Source organism: Rhinolophus sinicus, linkage group LG07 (assembly GCF_036562045.2).
Source record: "Rhinolophus sinicus isolate RSC01 linkage group LG07, ASM3656204v1, whole genome shotgun sequence".
NCBI lineage: Eukaryota > Metazoa > Chordata > Mammalia > Chiroptera > Rhinolophidae > Rhinolophus > Rhinolophus sinicus.
This window is the reverse complement of record NC_133757.1, coordinates 4,812,190-4,833,643: the sequence shown is the minus strand read 5'-3', so window position 1 is coordinate 4,833,643 and position 21,454 is coordinate 4,812,190. Positions and strand designations below refer to the sequence as shown.

General features: G+C 43.8%; 1 protein-coding gene across 1 annotated transcript in view; it reads right to left on the bottom strand.

Moving 5' to 3' along the window:
* Nucleotides 1-21,454, bottom strand: part of ADAM12 (ADAM metallopeptidase domain 12) — a 324,013-nt gene that overhangs the window by 224,042 nt on the left and 78,517 nt on the right. Inside the window, exon 3 of the mRNA XM_074338816.1 lies at nucleotides 15,746-15,819. Within this exon, the coding sequence (XP_074194917.1) occupies nucleotides 15,746-15,819 (74 nt within the window). The remainder of the gene's footprint in view (nucleotides 1-15,745; nucleotides 15,820-21,454) is intronic.

Genomic DNA, 21,454 nt, shown 5'->3' with positions numbered 1-21,454 from the left:
GCAAATGCTGCCAGGTACTAATAGGCAGGGGATTTTTTTAACCAGAGGTTACGGATTGTTGGACAAAGGGTGGTGTCCTTATGAGTACCTGTCTGGGGACAGCTAGGATGCTAGGTACCTGTCGCATTTGCCAAAGAATCAGGCGATCCTAAAGAGAAGATGGTCTCTCATTTTCCACCAAAACAATCTTGGAAGAAAAGAAGATACCAAAAAGATCTTTGACCATTATATATCCATATAGCTATACATACATATATTAGGTTTAAATAGATATATACGCAGTGTGGAAACAGTCCACTGTCTACTTAAAATGTTTAATTTGTTAATTCAATTACATATTGTAAATGTACTGATATGTTAATTTATTAATACTGCTTTTCCCTATTCTCAGCTCTCACAAAACACTTTTATCTGAAATCTTTGTAATCATTAGAGTCTTTCCGAGTCACCTAACAGTTTCCCAGACCTAATATCCTCCCATGCATCTGAATAGATTGGGATTCAGTAATTGTCCCCTAATTACTTCTTAATTCCTCCACGTCACTCAGCCTCCACGCCTTCCATGCTCAGCGAATCCCTCTTACATTAACTGGAGTCTTGTCTCAATGAGCCTCTGACACCTGCCCTTGACATCCTCCATCCCACTCTCTGCACAGCAGAGTGTCATTTTTCAAACACAGAAAGCATCCTGTCACTGCCCTCCTCACAGCTTCCAATGGCTCCCCGTGGAGTTCAGGAGAGAGTCTGATACCTACCAAAGGCTTGGTGGGGTCTGGTCTTCAGCCTCTCGGCTGGCTGTTAGCCCACTTGCCAAGCCCCTGTCCAGGTCCTCTGCCAGCCTCCCTGCCCCAAGCTGCTGCCTCACCTGGGCTTAAGACTCTTCCCATCTTTTCACTTGCTTGATTCTTACAAGTGACTGTGCCTCTAGCCTGCCAGCCTTTCCTGGCCAATAAAAGACACCTTCCCTCCTCTCCTTACTAGCTCTCAATGTTTATAACAGTCATTATTTGTGGCCTAATCTCTTTGACCTCTGCCCCACTAGCCTGAAAGTTTTCTGGGGTCAAGGCTGCTTTGCCTGTGCCCTGCTGTACCCCGGTGTTGGCACAATGCTTGTGTCTAGTCAGAGGTCAAAGACGTTGTTGAGTTAACAGCACCAGCTCACAGGTAAGGCTCTCTCTGCCTTGGGCTCTGGGCTAAATCCTTCCCTGGATCATCAATTTAATCCTTAAAACAACAGGATAATCTTGCTAATCCCCATTTTACAAACACCAACTGAGGTTTAGAGAGGTCAGTTCCTAAAGTCACACAGCAGAGCCCGAGTTTCATCAATAGTATTGGGTTTGCAGCCCACGGCTTCCAATTTGTGTCGTAAAATAAATAACCATCTTGGGTAGCCAAGCACATGTGACACAGAAGAAAAACACTTTTTGAAAAAAAAGCTTGAAGCAGATCTAAGGAGACAAACCGAGCTCTGTAAAGTGGAATAATACGTTTATAAAATGAGCTGTAGTCCCTGTCGCTCCAAAAACCCTCTTCAACATTTTTGTAACGTTTGTTTACTCAAAGTGGAATCGCATGCTTTCCTTAGTAACAAAAACAGTAAGTCACTCATACTTTATTTTTGTTGTTCACTTAAAAGTTGTCCGGCACGTGGACTGGTCTGGGTAGCGAAGTATTTTCTATTTTTACGGGAAAGCTCAGTTCTAACACTTGATACCCAGAAGTGAGTTTGACATCCTAGTTTCTTCTGTTCTCTATTACAATGGCCCTAAGCCATCATTCATCACTGTCCACACGTGGGTTAGGGAGGGAGTGCCCCTTCTCCAAGCTCCGAGGGAATAAAGTCACCCTCTGAGAATTCAACCAGTCCAATGGCCCAGCTGGCTGATCTCTGCTTCTAGAAAAAGTTTCGAAACCCTCACAGTGTGGCTTGGGAGGCCAAATGGCTAATACTGAAATTTTTTATAAAAAAGAAAACTGAGTGAAACAGAGTTGGCCTGTTCACAGAGGTAGGAAGCGGTGAACCCCCCACAGTGAGGAGTCTGTTAAGAATGCAGAAATAAGGGAAAAGAACATTTACTCTGCAGATTATACTAGTCAAGTCGATGAAAAATGGAGGCGTCCTGGTATCCACTGCAGTCCCCTGTAAAGAGTGGGCTGTCCCCCAGGTCTGAAGCTGGACATCTGGGAAGCTTGGCTGAAATCGAGGCCCAGCTGAGTCCAACGGGGTGGTAACTGTGGCCAAAGGAGGGACTTGTGACTGGAAGGGGGTGCTCTGAACAGACTCTAGAAGTGGAACGTCTCATGAAATAGAAAAAGGAAAAAAAAAGGTGGGTTTATCCAATACAATTGCAGAAAGACACCACATGTGGCGGCCATCAAGGTTCTAGGCCCGAGAACAGGAAGCTATTGTGGGAGTTTCTTGGGCCCCTTGCTCCGCACTAAATTAAGTAAAGCTAATTTACTGGGCATCATGATAGGCAAACACTCTACTAGAATCACATAATTTAACCCCAATTCTTGGAGATATTATTCCCATTTTATAGGTGAGAAAACTGAGGCTTAGAGAAGTTAAGTGTTTGATCAGCATCCCACAGAGAGTAAGTAGTGTGGAACTTCTGAGTCAGATCCTCTCACTCCATGGCCAGTGGCCTAGCTACCCGACTATTTCCTCCACACGCCTCTGGATGGATCACCCTCGCCCTATAGTCTGGTCCTGGTCATGGATGTGGCTGCCCAGGGCCGCTGAGAATCAATTTCCGTTTAGATGTCTGTCACATGGGAGTTCGGTCATTCTCATTCATACCTCTTGAGTTCTGTCACGAATAACCTCTGGATGTGCAAAGCTGGGGTGATCTCCCCGAGGTGCAGCTCTGTCTTTGAGGTCAGCTGCCACCCAGGTGACCAGATGACACCTCGGTCCCACTGTCTACAATGGCACCAGCAGTTCTGCCGTGCATGTGACCCAGCTACCCAGCAGTCTGCGCTCTGCTCTCCAGACCTGTTCTGAGGAAAAAGGGCAGGTTACGGGGAGCAAGCGCTCTGAGGTGTCTGCTGGTCACCTGCGCTCACAGGCAAGCCTGGATGCACATTCGCGTCCGGAACGTTGATCTCTGTCCCTGACTGTGCTTGTCATAAATCAGAAATGGTCGGTGTTTACAGCAGAGTCTGAAGGGAGAGCTGTTGGGACAGCCCCAAACAGGTCAAAGAAGCTCTACATGGGAACCAAGAAAACTGCATCCGAGGACACAAGATTGGAGGAACTAACAGGCCGCTTTTCATCTGGTTCTCATTTAGAAAAACTGAACTACTGGGGAAAAGAGTAAGAATAAAGAATTGGAAGCAAACAAAGAATCTGTAAAGGCAAGCAGATCCCTTATTCTGAAAATGTGGAAGTTGATGCAATTCTACCCTTTCCTTCACGCCAGTTAATTGTTCAGATAACTTGTTAGGCCGTGAGGAAGGCAACATGGGAAGTTGACAGAGGATGCGTGACTATGGACCCAAGAGAAGCGCTGCCATTCAAAGCCAGAGACCAGCGGTCAGAAGACAGATGGGGTTTGCTCTGGCAATACCACAGTAATGACATTTGCCTATATTATGCCACCCCAAAGGCTTCATGACAGAAACAGACCATTCATAGATTATACCAGGAAACACCGTGTTTTCCCAAAAATAAGACCTAGCTGGACAATCAGCTCTAATACATCTTTTGGAGCAAAAATTAATATAAGACCCGGTCTTATTTTACTATAAGACTGGGTTTAATATGATATGATATGATATGATATATGATATGATATAATATAAATAATATAATAATATAACACCAGGTCTTATATTAATTTTTGCTCTAAAAGACGCATTAGAGCTCATTGTCTGGCTAGGTCTTATTTTCGGGGAAACATGGTATATAGTATGTGTAGTACGTAATACATATGTAATTATATGTTTATGTCGGTGCACACACACATACACATACATACATAGACATACACACATACACATGAGCTGGTAAGTTTAAAGCTTCTAAGAGTATACTTAGAAAAAGGCAAAGATTATTCAATTCTTTGGAGAAGAAGGCAAGGCAAAGATTAGGCGAGGAAGAGCAGCATATTATTTATCCAATTTCCCCGTTACATTAATCACAAATCTTAATTTAGGAACACCCCATAGTGAGTGTTTGCTTTACATCAACTCATACAAGCCGACCCCTTACTGTTCTATAAAAATGGCCGTGAAGTTTTGCAAAGCACAGGGACCCTGTGTCATTCCCCTTTGTATCCAGCCCCCACACAATGTCTAAAACACAGTTTATTGAATGGATGAATGAATGAACAAACATAAACGAATGAACAGAGTGTGGGCTATGGAGAGTATCAAGTACTGCAGTGCCAAAATATGAAACATAAAAATGGTAAAACACATGGTAGATTAAAAGTCCTTTTCTCCATTGGTAAAAAAGGATTGATAATAGTTTTTAATATTCGACATATAAATGTAAAGAACTGAAAGGCAGATCTTACATTCTAAGGAGCCCTAATTTCTGTGTCTAAGTCAAAACCTATAGATTATTTTCAAGTCGTAAGTCAACTTTGCATCACTGCCTGAACTAATGCATTTATTTCCAAACATAGCACATTGGCTACTGGTTCAACCTAATAAAACGATCCATTGCGCTCTATAAGGACTGATATTTACATCACATTATATATTATATAATACATTAGGATATGTGAGCATGTTTATGTATGTTCGTGTCAATATATAAATTGAATTGCAAATACATTTTGAGAAATTCCACTCTTCATATAATATTTGGGTTTGCTTTCCCTATGTCCAGTTATAAGAATTCCATGGCAATCATTACCGAAAAAAAAAGATGTCAATTCGTCAAAATATTTCACCAGTTCTCGTCTCTGGCAACAACACGTGATCACTTTCCTTAAACTCATGCCAATGACAGCTGCCCTGCACATCAGTCAGGATTTCTATCCGAGGAGGTCAGAAGGAAGAAGAAAACAAATGTGTTCAAAGGAGCAGTACAATCACTCCTTGGGGCCAAAAAAAGAATTGTATGAGGTTGTGCCATCAAAAACGGTGTTTTATTTTTGTGGCCTATAGTGAACAGATAACAGAACATGAAAAATGAACAACTAAAATCAACACTTGTGTACCCATCACTTGGTTTAAGAAATAGAACACAACTAGCATCCTGAACGGGTGCTCGGGGCCTTTCTTCTATCACCGTATTTATTTTTAAGGAGATTAACTTTAAGAAGATTAAGGTTTCATTCATCAGGTGTCACGAAGGCCTCCACCTTCTATCAAGTGCCATCGACACCTCGGCCAAGGGATTGCTTCCTCCCTTGGGAACTTCCAGGATGTTTCCATCCCACAGCGTGAGTATTTCACGCTGCCTCACCCTGTTGGCCATGAACTCTCCCTGAGCACACCCCCCACCCCACAAGATACGTAATCTCACATGGTCAAATCTCCCAACAGAACGAACCGCTCTGGGCACAAACGTGTGCCTGCAATTCTTTGGTCCCCAGGAAACAGAGCTCAGTGCCACATGGAAGGAGCTACTCGCTAAGGGTTTCCTCGTTCACCAAAACACAACTAAATAAGAAACCTGGGCTCTCACAGGAACTGTTTCATTGGCCTTGACGTTTAAATACAATATGCTCTAACGCGATTCCTTGTCTAGTATGACAAGTCCAATTTCTGCCAGTGTGATCAGGCCGGAAATCCCTCTGGGTGAAGGAGTACAGGTTCTGATTCAGGAAGGTACTGAGGCCACAGATCTTACAGGGGAAGATGTGCCCCTGAACACCATCCAATCCAGGCCCCAAGCTGATTAAGGCTTCTCACCTTCAGGTTACAAATGAGAGAAGGGAGGGACAAAGAGGGTAATTATTTTGCCTAAACTCACACAACTTCCAAACACCAGAGATTTCCTGTTTCCTCCCCCTTGACTCAATCCTTCTCGCTATGCCTACATCTCCCCTAAATCTCCTTTGCTCTTAAAAAAAAACAAAAAAGTGAAGCAATGACAGGTATACACCCTACTTCCCCAAATGGTCATCATCACAATTTCCATCAATATGGACTAGACTTACTGCTCTAAAAACAGAGGAAAATGCAGAAAAGTAGTTTGTTTGAGGTGGGGGAAGGGATAATCTATACGTCTGGAGAAAGTCAATTAATTTTGTGTCTTTTTAGCAACCTTGAATCTTCTCTGGGATATGATAGGGCATAAACCAATTAGCTAATTAATAATATATTGCCATCTACAACAATGATTATATTTAGGTTCCCGCATGCAAAAATTATGACAGAAAAAGCATCAGTTTTGAATCAATAATTTTCTAAACAAAAGAGACTTCTGTAACGTCTATACAGGTAATTTATGGTCCAATGTAAAAACAGACTTTTGGATGAAGAAGTGTTTAAAGACTATTAGAAGTATTGTAATCAATTAGCATCATCCTATTTGGTAAGATAATAAATTCTATCAAAAATTTAACTGTATTTATTAAATTGCAGGGATAATGCTTTCAGTAAGTGTTTAACATGATTCTATATTTTCCTCATTTAACCAACCTAACATTCTCTACATTTGGTCGATCTGAAGGCATAGTACCATCAGGACTCTACTGAAAATAATAATTCTTTACTTTGTGAAACTTGCACATAAAAGCTGTATCTCACAACTCCCCAGGGGACTTCTGTGGCATTGAGATTTGTCAGTTGGGTGTAGCTCAGTGCCTAACAGCATGGAGGGAATCTCCATGGGAGCCTATTAGGTTTTCAAAGAAAACCAAGAAATCGACCAACAAAATCTCTTCTAGGTCAGTGGAAACTTAAGAGGTGGCCTTAGAAATGTTGGGAAATAATACTCTCTCTATAAATAAATCATCTTCCAAAATAATTCTCATGCTGTGGGGGTTGGTCTTATACCATCTTCTATCTGCCCACATGTTTTTAATAAGGAAGAAAACCATAAAAAAATAAAGAAACTCTTGTTCTCCACTTATGTCAAACCGACTTCACCCTACAGTAGAACCCACCAGCACTATTTCAGGAAAGAAGTGACTATTTCATAGCATGTTTAGGTCGATTGCCTCTGTCACATGTTCTGAGCTGCACCTGAACACGTGTAGTGGCCTCTGCATCCTTTCAGGCCATGAGTCTTTGAGGAAATTTCTGCCATTTTCCTTCGGTCTTCTAAATCTGCTTGTCAGTGAAACAGATGCTTTAATTTGCCCCTGTCGCTGGCATGGAAGTAGCCCTCAAAGAGACAGGTGACGTCGGGACGCCAATCTAACATTACAAAAAGAGACGAGCAGAGGTCACAGAACTGATGTAATGTAAAAGAAGGACACAGCATCACACATGATGTAATCCTATCGAAAAGTCTGACCCTGACTCCACTCAAGGCTGGAGACCTCACTACTGGGTAACAGAAGACTCGAGGGCCAGAGGAACAGGCTAGACGACACCACAGGGATGAAATCAGCACACTTGACAATGTGGAACATTCTACTGGGTAAGCCACTTGGTTTCATGTGCAAGGATTGCAAGATTTCAGAAGCAAGAATTAAAAAGAGGGAGCGTGAACCTATATATTAAAAGAGACTAAGATGGAGCAATCGAATGCAATATGGGGACCGTATTTATATCCTGAGTCAAATAACCCAACAGCCAAACATGTTCCGAGCTCTCTGGGGAGTTAGTTTTGCTGTCTCCAGTGAGCAGTGAGATGTCTTAGTATGTCACACAAACAGAAGTGCCGTAGCCTTTCTGTTGAGGACACAGCAACTAGAGAAAGTCAAGAAGAGACTCGCCATGAGCACACCAGCCTCAGCATCTGCACCGCTGTGACCACCTCTGGTCATACTGCAAGAAAGAGGACAGTGAAATGACAACCACCAGGAGAGCACTGGCTCTCCGCTTGGCCACCAGAGATCACCTAGAAACGGCCAAGACAACTGTTACCATTTGGGATGCAGTGTTCTGAAGAGAAACCCTGAGGACACGACAGGGTTTTCATCAGAAAATCATAAACCCACAGCACGAGAACTAAAAGGTTGCAAGTGAGGTCATTAAACTTGGAAATCCACTTCCACATCAGATGTCCTTTTTAGATCCTTCTAACTTTAAAGAAGTCCACTCAAGGACGCCACACACTCACATTGGATCCCAGAGGGGCACCACTTTGAAAAGGTTGATCTTAACCAGTTTAGGCATTTTCAACTTAAGTCAGGATGGGGAACAAATCAACTCTAAAAATGGTGTTCTGACATTTTCCAGTGTCTGTATAACTTCAAAGACTGAAAGGAGGAGAAATGCTGAGGGAATTGAGCTCTTATTCAGGAAGCAAAATCTAGTCCAATTAGAAAGACTTCACTGTTAAGGCTGAGAGATTTTCACTTAAATTGGAAGGCATTTGCTCTAAATGGCTGCAGTCAGTCTGTGTAAGTTCGCGTCCGTTCCCTGAGTCTACAGTCATGTTTAGAGAGTTTTCTGCTGTGCTTTCCTCCTTTCATCAAAGTGCAGAGGTGGCCCTCTGGTACCACCTGATTCCCTAAGGTCGGGGAGGGAGTTTATCATGCTGTGGGAACGAGGCGACCTGAAGAGGAATAGTGACTCTTAGAGTGAAGAACAGTGGCCTGGGCAACGCATCAGCTGAGACAGAAGCCCCAAACTGGAAGGATCTGGCATTTCCCTGCCTTACCAGCACTGTTCGAAAGAAGCCCCTGCCATGATGGAAATGTGCTATAGCTGTTAGTGCTTTCTGAGCACTGGGACAGTGGCTACTGTGATTGAGGAACCAAAGCTTTAATTTTATTTTATTTAAATTGAAATAACTTCATGAGGCCAGTAGGCCTCCAATTAAAGTATGAAAATAACTCCTTGGGGAACGTGTTAAAAATACAGACCACCAGGCCCTATAGCTGGGGATTCTGGTTCAATAGAAAGAAGTGGGGCCAGGCACCTGACTCTTTAATAAGCTCCCCAGGTTGGTCCCAGGCTGGTGGTCCAAAAACAATGATTCAGACCTGAAGGAGGGCAAGAGTCTCTGTGCTCCTGGTGGCGGTGTACGCATGGAGACAGATAATAGGAAGGACGGGGATTAGGGCTGGGGAGTGAGCCCGGAAGCCACAGGCTCACCCCACTCAGATCCCAGAAATTACACGGAGCACTGATGTTGCCTTGGGTTGTGACAACTATTCAGATACTCTCACGGACACGGTCATGGCCTCACCATGTCCCCACTCACCACAGGCTGTGCTCTCCAGCTCACAGCCCCCAGCCACTGCTCTACTAGGTGAGCCACAAACATCCATGGGTCCCACAGAAAGGCCACGTTCAGTTCCACGTGCTAGCCCTCCACAAGTCACCACCACACGGGGTTCTGGCAGGCCCAAATGTCCACCCTCTTCCAAGACTCTGAGGGCCACACCCACTATGAGCCATGGCTCTGTGTCCCTGACCACTGCTCAAAGGGCACGTCCTGAGCCATTTCCTAGGGTCTTCTGTTCTGATCAAAGGCATTACTGCTCTAGCATTTCATGCATCAACATTACCCTGGACACACCTTCCTTTCCTTTACCCCACACATTCAATTGCTCATCGATTTCTGTCCATTCTCTCTCCTAAACATTTCTCAACTATTTACTCCTTTCTACAGATTCTCCCCTGGTTGGAGCCATCATCAGCCCTTCCTGTGCAACAGCGATAAATAGCCTCTTAACCACACCCACTCTTCACCTCCTCCAATCCAGTCTTCACATGTAGCCAAAATGGCCTTTAAAACATGGGATTTTATCATGTTACTGCCCTGCTTGCAGGCCTTGCTTCCACGGGGGACCATTGTTCTTAAGAAACAATGCAAAGTATTTATCGCAGAGCACCAGGTTCTACACGGACCAGGCTTCCACTTCTTTCCCCATCTCCCTCTTGTTCACGAGCACACTGACCTTCTTGGTTTCTGAAATGATGCAGAGCTCCTTCCCCCTCCCTCTGGACCTTTATGGATGCTCTTCCTTCTCTCTGGAACTGTCCACCCTCTGCCTCCCTGTACCTGGCTCACCCTACGTGTGCACAGATCAAATGCTGCTCCATACACAGCTTCCTTCTCTGGTCCAGGCTGAGCCTCGTCCATGACTTCTTAGCTCTTAGCACCACTGTCACTCACCACTGCTTTGTGATGACTGGTTAGTGTCGGCTCCTTGGGTCTCCAAGGGGACAAGGACTTGCCTTGCTTATTACTCTATCTCCAGCGCCAAACATAATGTCTGGTATTAAATAAATGTCTGTGACTCAGGGACACAGTAAATAAAGAAATGATTTCATTGATTTACTATTAATTCTGTATTCATCATTTGAATTAATAAGGACTCTGAAAAAGATGTGTGAGGGAAGCTGAGAGATAAAAAATATGAAACCAGATAGTAAAGTTTCTGATATGGCCCCACCCTCATTAGTTTAGTCACTAATCAGAACACCAGGCAAATTAGCACTGGAGGTTCTAAGAGGCAGGCCAGGCTTCTTCTCCGAGAGTAGAGATGAAAAGCAATAGCACTCTATGCACAAAGATTTAAAACTTCTAGTTCTCGAGGATGTCAAGATGGGAAATTAAGGCCCTTACAACACCAGGAATCCAAAGGATTATCATTCAAATCCTTTCCAGCTCTTGTCAGAATTAAGATGTTTGGTTAGCATCAGTATATACAGGTAAAGATTAGGTGCAATCTGGTCTCCATCAATTTAGGAAGTTTGAGACAGGCTAGAGGTGCGGTGAGGCCATGGGTGTAATTGGGTGAAACAGCCCACACTGCTGGATCCACACAAATATGTCACCAAATCAGTCAATCCTGATCAGCAAAAACAACTGGAGCTCTAATCTTTTGGCAGTGACTATACAGGCTTTGATTCCAGTTTGCATATGAGGAAGCAAAGAGACTATAAGCAGCTTGTTTACTGAGTCATAATTTATTGTTGTTGGAAGAAAAGCTGAGTTTCAAAGCCTGGTTTCCTGACTCCAAACCATGTGTCTTTTCCAGAAGCTTTCTCCCTGAGCAGTTCCTTTCTCACACCACCCAAAACAGACTTTTTACCTCCTGGTGACTCACTTCTGACTGGGTCCAGCTGCCCACCTTCCATTATCCACTCTTTGATCAGTGCTTCTCGAGTGCCTGCTGCCAGCCAGGCCTTGTGGAAGGAAGAGGAAGGGGGTGGAAGAGGAAGTTAAGACCTTGCCCCTGACCTTAAGGACATCTGTGGATGGTGGGAGAGATGAGGACAGTCGAACAGTGGAAACAAACACAGTGGCAGACAGCTCTTGAACATCATGCTTGGAGGAGCACAGGGGCCAGGGCTCTGGATGTGGCCTGACCAGGGTCACTGCACAGCAGAATCACTCGGTCGAGGACCGGCCGTGGCACCCGTGCACTGTACACAGGTGGCAGCCACCTTTCAGCAACCACAGCAGCCCAGGGACTCAGATTGAGTTTGCAGGGCTCATTCACAAGAACTACTAGGAAATTTTCTTCTGAGCTTACAGTGTTGGTTACTATTTTGTTGTTAACCGAGGCATAGGCCTGTCCATTCACCCCATTAAATCTCATCCTGTCAGTGTGGGCCCATTGATCCAAACTGCTGAAGTCTCCATACTCTAGATTCCACCATGCAGAGCAGAGCTACAGTTTTCCTCCTCCAGCTCTGCACGGCAAAGAGAGGTGATCACTGCACCTTTACACCTTCAGAGATGGCTGACAGAACGGGGGGCCCGGGCCGAGGCCGTGCACACAGCCCCAGGGCCACAGACAGCAATCTCAGTCCGGCTATCTAACAGGGTTTGGGGCAATGTGAACAGTGGGGTAGTACCCTCTGGGTAGTACCCAGGCAGCTACGAATCCAGCAATGCTATCTCCATGCTGCATTTCTCCCTCCTGCATTCTGAGAGATGTCGTGAAATATTTATGTCCACATGTGACACATTTCAAATGCCCTCTCAGCTACTGGTCTAGAGTGAACACTAATTACAACTGCCCCTAAAGAGATGTTCTAGCATCTTTCCAGATGGACATAAAGTCAAGGCCAAAGTTCGAGCTCAGGGACACCCCAGGTAGAAATTCAGTGGGCCGTGGATTTCATTCCGACAGCGATGGGACAGGGCTGGAAAACAGAAAGCTCGGTGGGCTCAAGAGATGGGGGAAGCGAGATCCACTGCCATCACTTTTAATTATCCTCAACTGGGGAAACGCATGTGTAGGCTGGGCAGCCTGTGCAATAAAGCATTTTGATCAAAGAGGCAGTTGCACAGAGCACCTGTTGGAGGGCTGGTCCCAGAGTCCACAGGGACCCAGCCCAGTTAACGGAAGTTATAAAGCAGGTCCCTGCAGCTCCAGGGCAGACAGCAACTCTGAAAAACGCTTCTCTGGGGAAGCCTTGAGTTTCTTTAAACATTCGATTATGGCTCTACAGACGCAGATTTGAAGTGAGTAGCATGCGATCTTTGCACAAATTAGGGATGCCAGAAGGCAAATAAAATAGACTCCCTGAAGCAACTGCTTAATTCAAATTCAGCTCTCCTTCATGAAGAGCTGGTTTACAAGAAGAGTTTTTGAGTCGGGTCACTTAGGCGACTCTCTTTGAGCATTAGCTTTCGATTATGCCTTTTATATAAGGCAGTAAAGCTACCTCACGACTTTCTCACTTGTGATTTCTAAGCAGGTTTTTCATTAAGACAGATTCCCGGATATTTAAAGACCCAGTATTCAATGGGTAGAGCTTTCTAACCCTCTGCAAGTTGCTGGAGGCCTCTCTAAAATCCAGCGTTTCCTCTTTATGAGTAATAAATACTTTGACATTCTTCTTTTCAACCATTTTTAAGATTTTTTGCAGCAGCTTATTTTCCTTTCAATATGAAAAGTTCTCCTAATTTTAATAGCAATATTTTCTTGTAAAACATGAAGACAATAAGAAAGTGAATGTCTTCCATATTCTTAATACTCAGCACACATGCACACATGTATAATTTAAAAATTATACCTGAATACCATGTAAATTATTATTCAACATGTTGTTTATACTGATAATATCATGAATGTTTTGATAATCATAAAGAGGTCCACCATCATCCTTAACTGCTGTGTAGTCCTCTGTTTCATAGCTGAGCCATAATTGACTTACTCAATCTCCTATGGATGTACTCTTAAGTAAAAACAGTCTGCAGTGATGTTGCTTGAACAAGGGCTGCCTCCCAGCCTGGGGGCACCAGCTTACCTTCTGATTGGTCAGGCTCTCTACTGCGCTGGTTGTTAAATACTGAAATGACTCTTGCTTCACTTTCATCTTTGGCTGCTGTAGCTTCAGTTTGGATAAATTCTCTAATTGGATGTGTTGAGCCAAAGGCTATTCAAATTAAAAATTCTATTTTATACCAGATAATTGATTACCACTTGTGTCTGACAGCATTACCTGCTAGTCGCCTACAAGCATTTCATTCTACTTATAAAACTAGAGATTTTTTTGGTATTCATTCTCTCAAACATGAAATCCGTACAAAACAGACACGTCACCTTTCTCCAAGAAATTGGTAGGCTGAATTATTTGGGGGAATGCTTTATTCAGAGTGGTATTGGCATGCTCTACTTATGAAAACGTTATTTTTATCAGAATGAAAGCTCTACAATTAGTATAAGTAGTAGAATTAAAATAAAGCTATAGAATGTTATATTAAACGTATTAAACACTCTCCACATATTTTCCAAAACATAAGTTGACGGTATGGCTTGGAAGAGAGAAATAAATCAAGAAGAGTTTTATGCTTTTGACATTTCTACCTTTGAGGTTTTTTTGTGAAAGGCCCCAAATTGGAAGTGAGAAAATTAAGGCACCTTTTAAAATGATTTTTTATTACAAATTAGTCACTGTCTACCTGCATTAGACTATCTGCGTTAATGAAAGGTAAACCATTTTCAGAGGGAACCGTGAACAAGGCTATTAAGCCATTTTATAGACTCAAAGAACCACATGGCCTCTAAGAAATGCATTTTTACATGAGAAAGGGTGTCCGTTATAAAGCTAAACGAAGTAGCAGGATATCAAATTGCACATAATATCAACTAGGACGACACAAGATGCAAACCTTACTCATAAGGAAAAAATCTATATGAACATCCACCAAAATATTAGCCAGGACTGTGTTTGGTCGTAGGAGCACTTTTTTTTTCTTTTGGTCTCTTTACTATTTTTTTCTTACAGCACGTTTTGTAATAAAAACAAATGACTTAAGGTTTTACTAAGCCTGTTTCTGTTCCTCTACCTGCAGTTATAACACAATCGGAAAGTTCAGGATCTGTCCTACTCATGCTATTTACCATATTCCTCCAACAGCGTAAAACAAGAAAGACACTTTCCAAATCCAACTGCCAATCCTAAAACCCCATCGAGGAAACGCACCGCCACCACGAGATGTATTTTCTTTTGACCTTTCAGAGAATACTTAGTTTTGCCCACAGATGTATTTTCCAAATCACATACAAACAGCAATATACAAAAATTAAAATGTCCAATGTCCCATAATATTCTTATGTGGAAAAAAAAACCCATGAAAATATTTATACAAAGAACATACAGGTTTCTGTTCAGCTTCCTGATTCTCCAAGATGTATGCCTGAACCCCTATTTTAAGATCATGAAGTCACAAGGGAAGTTAAAAACACATTTACTGCTTACAAAATCACAATGGTGAGGGGTAAACATGTAAGAAATACCAAGAGGCAGATTTTTGTGACTAGGTATCTCTGGCAGAACTCATCGCAATGAGGCTATCATTTCAGAAAAAAAAAAAAAAAAAGAAGAAGAAAGAAAAAGAAACAGAAACAAACAAAAGAAGCCTCAGCCCGTCACTGGTGGGTGAAGAATGGAACCAGTAGTTTTAGAAGCGAGACTGAAGCAGGAATTGAGAACTTGATTTATAGCTTTCGATGCAGGTTGCTTAAAGAAGAGCTCAGTTCTTTTCTGGTACTAATCAAACAGAATAGTGAGGGGTCCTTTAGATCTGAGGAAGCCATGGGGATGCCCACACAGTATAAAGGATGACAAAAGTATGAACTGTTCTTACTTATGCCCTGAAGCAGACACGTCTTCTACTGGGAAGGCATACAAACTATGTAACATTATCCATGTGTCCCAGAAACAAATACAATGCCATTTTCTGGAAATGTATATAACCTTGCAAAGAAAGGGCCAAAGTTTTAAATAAAAAGATAAATACTTTCTACCACTGGAGACAAACCCAGAAAGATAAAATAAACTCTCGGTATTTCTCAGGGAGGAAAGCATTTCTATCTGTTTGAAGCTGTTTCTCCTTGTATAACCCAGGAATTGCCAAAAGTCAACCAATTACGGAACACAGCTATTATATTTGAACAGAAGAGAGGGTGCTTAAATGCTGTCCTTCAAAAAGCTGGGCTCTGAAGAGAAGAATATCAGAACTCAGAAAAACCTGCTGAGTTATGAAGTTCTTTTTTCTGAGTGATGAAATTTTTTATTTTTCCATTGGATCACTGTTTGAAGTGAATTCCAGCCTCAAATCCCAATCTGCATTACAAATCCACGTACTTAGTTCTGTTTCTCGAAATGCCAGCATAAATCACACAGCACTTTTCAGTCCACACTGTCTTAACTTTCTCCTATCGTGCAATAAACAAGAATTAACGTGACTTACTCGTTTCTCTCCAGATTTATGGTCAGTTCTTTGCTTTCCAGTTGTATTCGAAAATTCAACACTTCTGGATGATTCTGAAAGATAAACAAGAAAAGTCAGTCAAAAAAAATTCCCCTTTGACTTGCCAGTATCTGAATCTGCTCCACAGGCATATTTAGTGGCAGGAGAGAAAAAGACTTTTTCTCTTGGGGACCAGCCTCAGACCCCAAGACCAGGACAAGTCTGGAAAATGCAGCGGCCTCCTGGATGGCACGGGCATGGCCGGGACTCCTGACCTTTGCACTTTCTTCCTCTGGCCATGTCCCTGTGGAACCCTTCTTGACTCTACCCCCACTTTCCCATAATCAACTCCTTCCTCAGTTTCCCTGTCTCAATAAAGAGCACCTTCCTTTCCCCAACTGCTCAGGCCAGAAATGTGAGGTCCTCCTTGAAGCCTCCTCTTCCCTCACCAGCTCCATCTAAGCCATGAAAAGGCCCTGTTGAGATGTCCTCCAAACCACAACGCTCACTGTCCAGGTCACATCTGAGCACCCAGCTCCAGCTCACACCTTAGTCATCTCTCACCTGGATTGTTGCAAATCCCTTCTAACCTGGGCCCCTCCAGATCTACCTTCGCTTTCCCCCTAATCATTCTCCAATGGCAGCGGAGGGATATCTTTAAAAACACACCCTCATCAACCCACCTCTGCTTATAACGAGCCTGCACTGGCATTGCACTGGATGCTAAGATGCCAAGTCTGTATTGTGCCCTTGGCTCCCTCCACACCCACACGGCTGTTCTCCTTGCTCACCTGGTTCTAGCCACACTGGCCTTGCCAGCTCCTCAAACACACCGGACTGCCCTGCAGCGCTGAGGCTTTGCCCATGCTGTTCCCTCTACTTGCAATGCTTTCCCTGCAACTCTTCTATTCAGCATCAGCTTCAATGTCCAAATTCAAAGAAGCCTTACCTCACGGCCCAGTCTGATTGTAACCCCTCCCCTTCCCAGGTGTTCTTTCTTCCAGTTTCCTGTGCTTTTCCTCCTTGTAAGGAAGAACTTCCTTTGTACTTGTAATAATTCACTATGTTCATGAGTGGGTCCACTTCTTTATTATGTCCATGGAGGTGCCAGATGAATAATAGAAGCTCAATTAATATTTGGTGAATGAAGGAATTAATGACTCGGGTGAAGAGCTCTGTGAAACTCTCCTCGCTTTCACTAGGCAGACTCTGTCCTTCTCCTCTCCTCTCGGCCCCAGGAAACCCTCCTCCATGTGTGACCCCCGTCAGTGGGGAGCAAGCACCGATGTTCTCTGTCCTGCCCTGGAAATCCCGTTTCTCGGCCTGCCCTAAGAACAACCCCCCACAACCCCCATCCCACCCCCTCCCCATGGCAGTGTCCCTTAACTCACATCCCTAACCCAGGTGGCCTCCAAACTACTTCAGGTGGCCACACATGCCACACTCCCTCCTGCGAGCACAAGTCAACAATTAAGAGTCTTTACTCAAGACATGAAATATCTGCAGGACCCTTTATTCCCCCCAAGATGTGAGCTCCTTTAAACATTAACATTGGAACTAATTCCACATAAAGTCCCTACAGGAGCTGTTATAATAGTTGGATGTCAACATCTTTCAAAGGAATACAGTTTCCTCCAGGGAGGCAGAAAGACCTTTATCTGTGTATTTTAGTTGAGATCTGAACGGTAAGGAGAAATCAATGGAAAAGGAGAACAGAGAGCTGTCTTAATTCAAAAGCACTAATTGCCTTAGATTTCTTAATTTAAAAGCATGTATTCGTTCCATTTTCGTTTGATTTTTATACATTGGAAATAATGAACCAGGGCTGGTTAAATACAGAATCCTTTTCTTAGAAGTGATAGCTTGGTTACCCTAATGGACCTGTCTTTTACTGAAAGCTTAAAGAACAGCATTTGCTGAATAAATCAACGAAACGCTAATCAATAGGCCATTAATGTTTTGGAAGTCATTACACTTCTACTTTTTCACTTGGAAAAAATACATCCAAAGAGTACATAAAATGTATAAGCACAATTTAAAAAACAATAAAATCATCATCAAGGCTCCCAGATGCAAAACCAAAATATTACCAGAATCTTAGGAGACCTTGCGTTAGTCGGCTTTGGCTGCTGTAACAAAAAACCACAGACTGGGTAGCGTAAACAACAGAAATTTATTTTCACACAGTTTTGGAAGCTAGAAGTCCAAGAGCAAGATGTGGTTTCTTGTGAGGTCTCTCTCCCTGTAAGTTCCTCACAGAAGGAGTTAGACCAGCTGCCTCCAGATGGTTTGCTCAGGCAGGTCAGCAAAGTAAGGCTCCGGCCAGGGTCCCATCGCTCGGACCCTCACCTGCCCGGTGCTCTCTCTCAGGATCTCCCGAGGACTTGGCAAGCAACGCCTACTTAACTGGAAGTGTAAACAGATGTGTAGAGAGTGATCGATTGATTAGCTACAGTTTATTTTTCATCTCGGCTTTATCCATGCTGTGCTGCCTTCTATCATTTGTGTAACTGGGACCTCATCCAAATTGGAATTTAAATTCTTTCACCCGTATTGGTGCAAAATATCTCAAGTCAACCAATGTGGACGCAGCGACACTTACAGCTTCTCTCTGATGGATGGAAACATACATAGCGTCATCTTGGTGTTTCTAGGTCCTGGAAGGAGAGCCAATTTTCAACGACTTAGAGGAACCTGACCTTGATCATGAAGTTGCAGTATAGTGGCACGGAGCCAGCAGAAGGAAGGGAATTGCATTAAGAGAATAGAATGTGGGGTCGAGAGCCAAGGTCACTCCCATCACGACTTCTAGGTTACCCCTTCAAAGAGAATGGTCAGTTTGGAGCCAACGCCCTTCATCTCAGCTATTGATAGATACTGGAAGCTCCGAGGGACCTAATTCTTCAAGCAGAACAATTGTAAACTATTGCCTCCAAGGGCCTCAGAAATAGCTCACCCCCTCTCGGCACTGAATAGATGCCTCAGACTACAGGCCTGGGGGCACGAGGGCGCCAGGTATTGCTATGAAAAGTTAGAGGCAATATTGATCATGACTTTACTGTTAGTGGGTTAGTTTCACAGCCGGGAAGACACATACACGAAAGAGGACACAACTGAACTAACTGCAGAACAACCCAGGAAGGAATGAAGGCATTGCGACACCATAATGGGGCGTCCCCGGCTTGGGGCCTTGTCATTATTACGTGAGTGATGATAATGCTTATTCATAAGTTACGGATAATTTTTTCTGATGGGAAGTGGCATATATCAACCTTAGATAAAAACTGTCTTGGAAATATCTAGGAGGTCGTTCTTAAGGATTTTTTGTGTTAAATGTTGGATTACTTGCAGCGTACTCTTCTTACTGCATATCGGGGCATGAGGCAATCACAGATTCAGCCCCCCTCTCCCCTCCCTCTAGGGAAAGGCACAACCTCCCCACCTTTCGCACATGTGATGCTCTTAGTCAAGGTCTTTATCCTTTTGCTGCTAGTGGCATCCCTAATGTTTAGGTTTGCGGCAAACATCTCAGGGGTTCACTTTAGATTACCGTAGGTATAGCCAGAGCACCTTGCAGCCTTATTTAGTCACCAGAACACTGCCTGCCTCCCCCAGGCATCTGTATACTAGAGGGTCACACTTCCTCGTGTTCTGTGTCTAAGTACAATGGCCACTTCGGAAGCAGCTCCCTCCTAAAGCTCCCTGCTGGGTTGTCTGAGGAGAGGAACCACCTCACTTACCAGGAAGCAGTCTGGGAAAACACTGCAATGCAGGTTTCTCAAACTTAACACACCTGAAATGCCAGGTTTTGTTCATTTTGCTACTCCTCCCCACCCCCATCCCATACAAAGAGAAAGCTGGGGAAAATCCACGATAGCTCTCCACCAGAACCTGTCTTCCCATCTCTATAACAAGGCGCTTTCTTAAAACTCCTCCTGCTCAGCCCTCGGTCTTGCTGTGAGTTCTGTCTGCTCACGAAGCTTCCATCACACTGGTGAACTGGCCGGACTCTGCCTGGAGGGCCTCCCGGGCTCTGAGTGGCTTCTCCTCCAGGTCTCAGCCTGGCCGTCACCCCCTTAGAGAAGCCCCTGGCCATCTCGGTGGGTCTCTGCTCTCAAACACCCAGTTCTCGCCCTTCCCAGCATATTTCATCATTTGTGATCATTTACTGGTCTGGTTACGTCACTTGTTGACTATCTACCTCCTCTCGTAAAAGAGAAACTTCTCAGGGGAAGGGCATTTTTCTGCCTTGTTCCATATTCTATTTCCAACGTCTGTAATAGAGCCACCTAGAAACATCTGTGGGATGACAGGATGCAGGCATAGAGGTAGTAGGAGATGGAAGAGGGAACGCTGAGGGGATAGCAAAGGGACCCTGAAGCTGTCAATGTTACCTCAGGGGGCATGAAAGGAACGTCTGCACTCTCCTCCCCAGTCACAGCAGAAGGCTAAGGTGTGTCCCTCTGACTCCGAGGGGCCGCCTGCCTCACCCCTGGAGGCTGACATCACTGAGACACACGTGGCTATACAGAGGACCCTTCCTCATGAACGAGGAGCCGGATCTTTGAAGATGACTTGTGTTCTGTTCCGCTGAGGACAGTGGGCAGGGCTGGCAGAGAGCTGGATTTCTCACAGCTGGAGAAAGATTACCAGGGAGCCTCCCACCCTTCCCATCCTGGCTCCAGCACCTCTGATCTCTGGAGAGGACTCTGCTCCTTTTACTCAGGTTCTCTGGACCATAGTGATGAAGAATTTCCACAGCGCAGAGGTACAAGCAACAGAAGAGGCGGGGAGTGTGACAAACACAAATCCGTGTAAAATACAAGGCACAGGGGTAAGGACAGTTAGGAATCAGAGCCATGTCGGGGTTGGGAGGGTGTGGAAACGACCCAGCGATATAAAAATGATACAATCAGAAAGACTGCTGTGAGATTCCAATGGCAAACCGTGTTTGGAAACCATCGTTCATGATAAAATGAAAATGCGTGTTTATTACAGAAATCCAATCACAAATGAAACTGCTACTTCACAGCATGACAGCGACAAAATACCACTTCACTTATTATTTATTGCTATTTATCCCAATTGCAACTCTTCTGTGCTTTTTGTACTTAGATCTAAATGGACATTATAAATGAGATTTTTTTTTAAAAGCTTGTAAGTTTTCCCCCCAAATTATTATAGATTAATTGGGGGCCTATTTATGACTCAGGCACAGCGCCACTTCCTGGGTTGATGGCTGAAAGCAATGCGGCTCTTCTCCTTTTATATGGAAAGAAGGTCTTAGGCCTGTCTGATGAGTACTGAGTATCACAGAAGGGGACAGAAAGTTCTGAAAGACCCATGCGGCTACAGCACAAAATATGTGCATGCACTTCATTCTGATGTGAAATATCCTAAAGGTAATACTTTGTAAGATGCGCTTACTGGTATAATCAGGGACATTATAATATTAGAAAATGGCACAGAGTGCTGCTTGTTGGAATGACTTGCCTAGTCTTACAGGACACACCTTAGAAAGCATGCAAGGTGTTTATTAATGAGACAGCTTGGTTTCCAATTCAAAGTTCATTTCTCTAACTAATCTGATGTCTGGAAATATTCATGTACCATTTTCTTTTTTCTACCACACCATTTCAAAACTGTCAGTCAGAAGTTAATAGATTAAGTTGTGACTCTGTTTGCATGCAAGCTGTCTTCTAGAAAGAA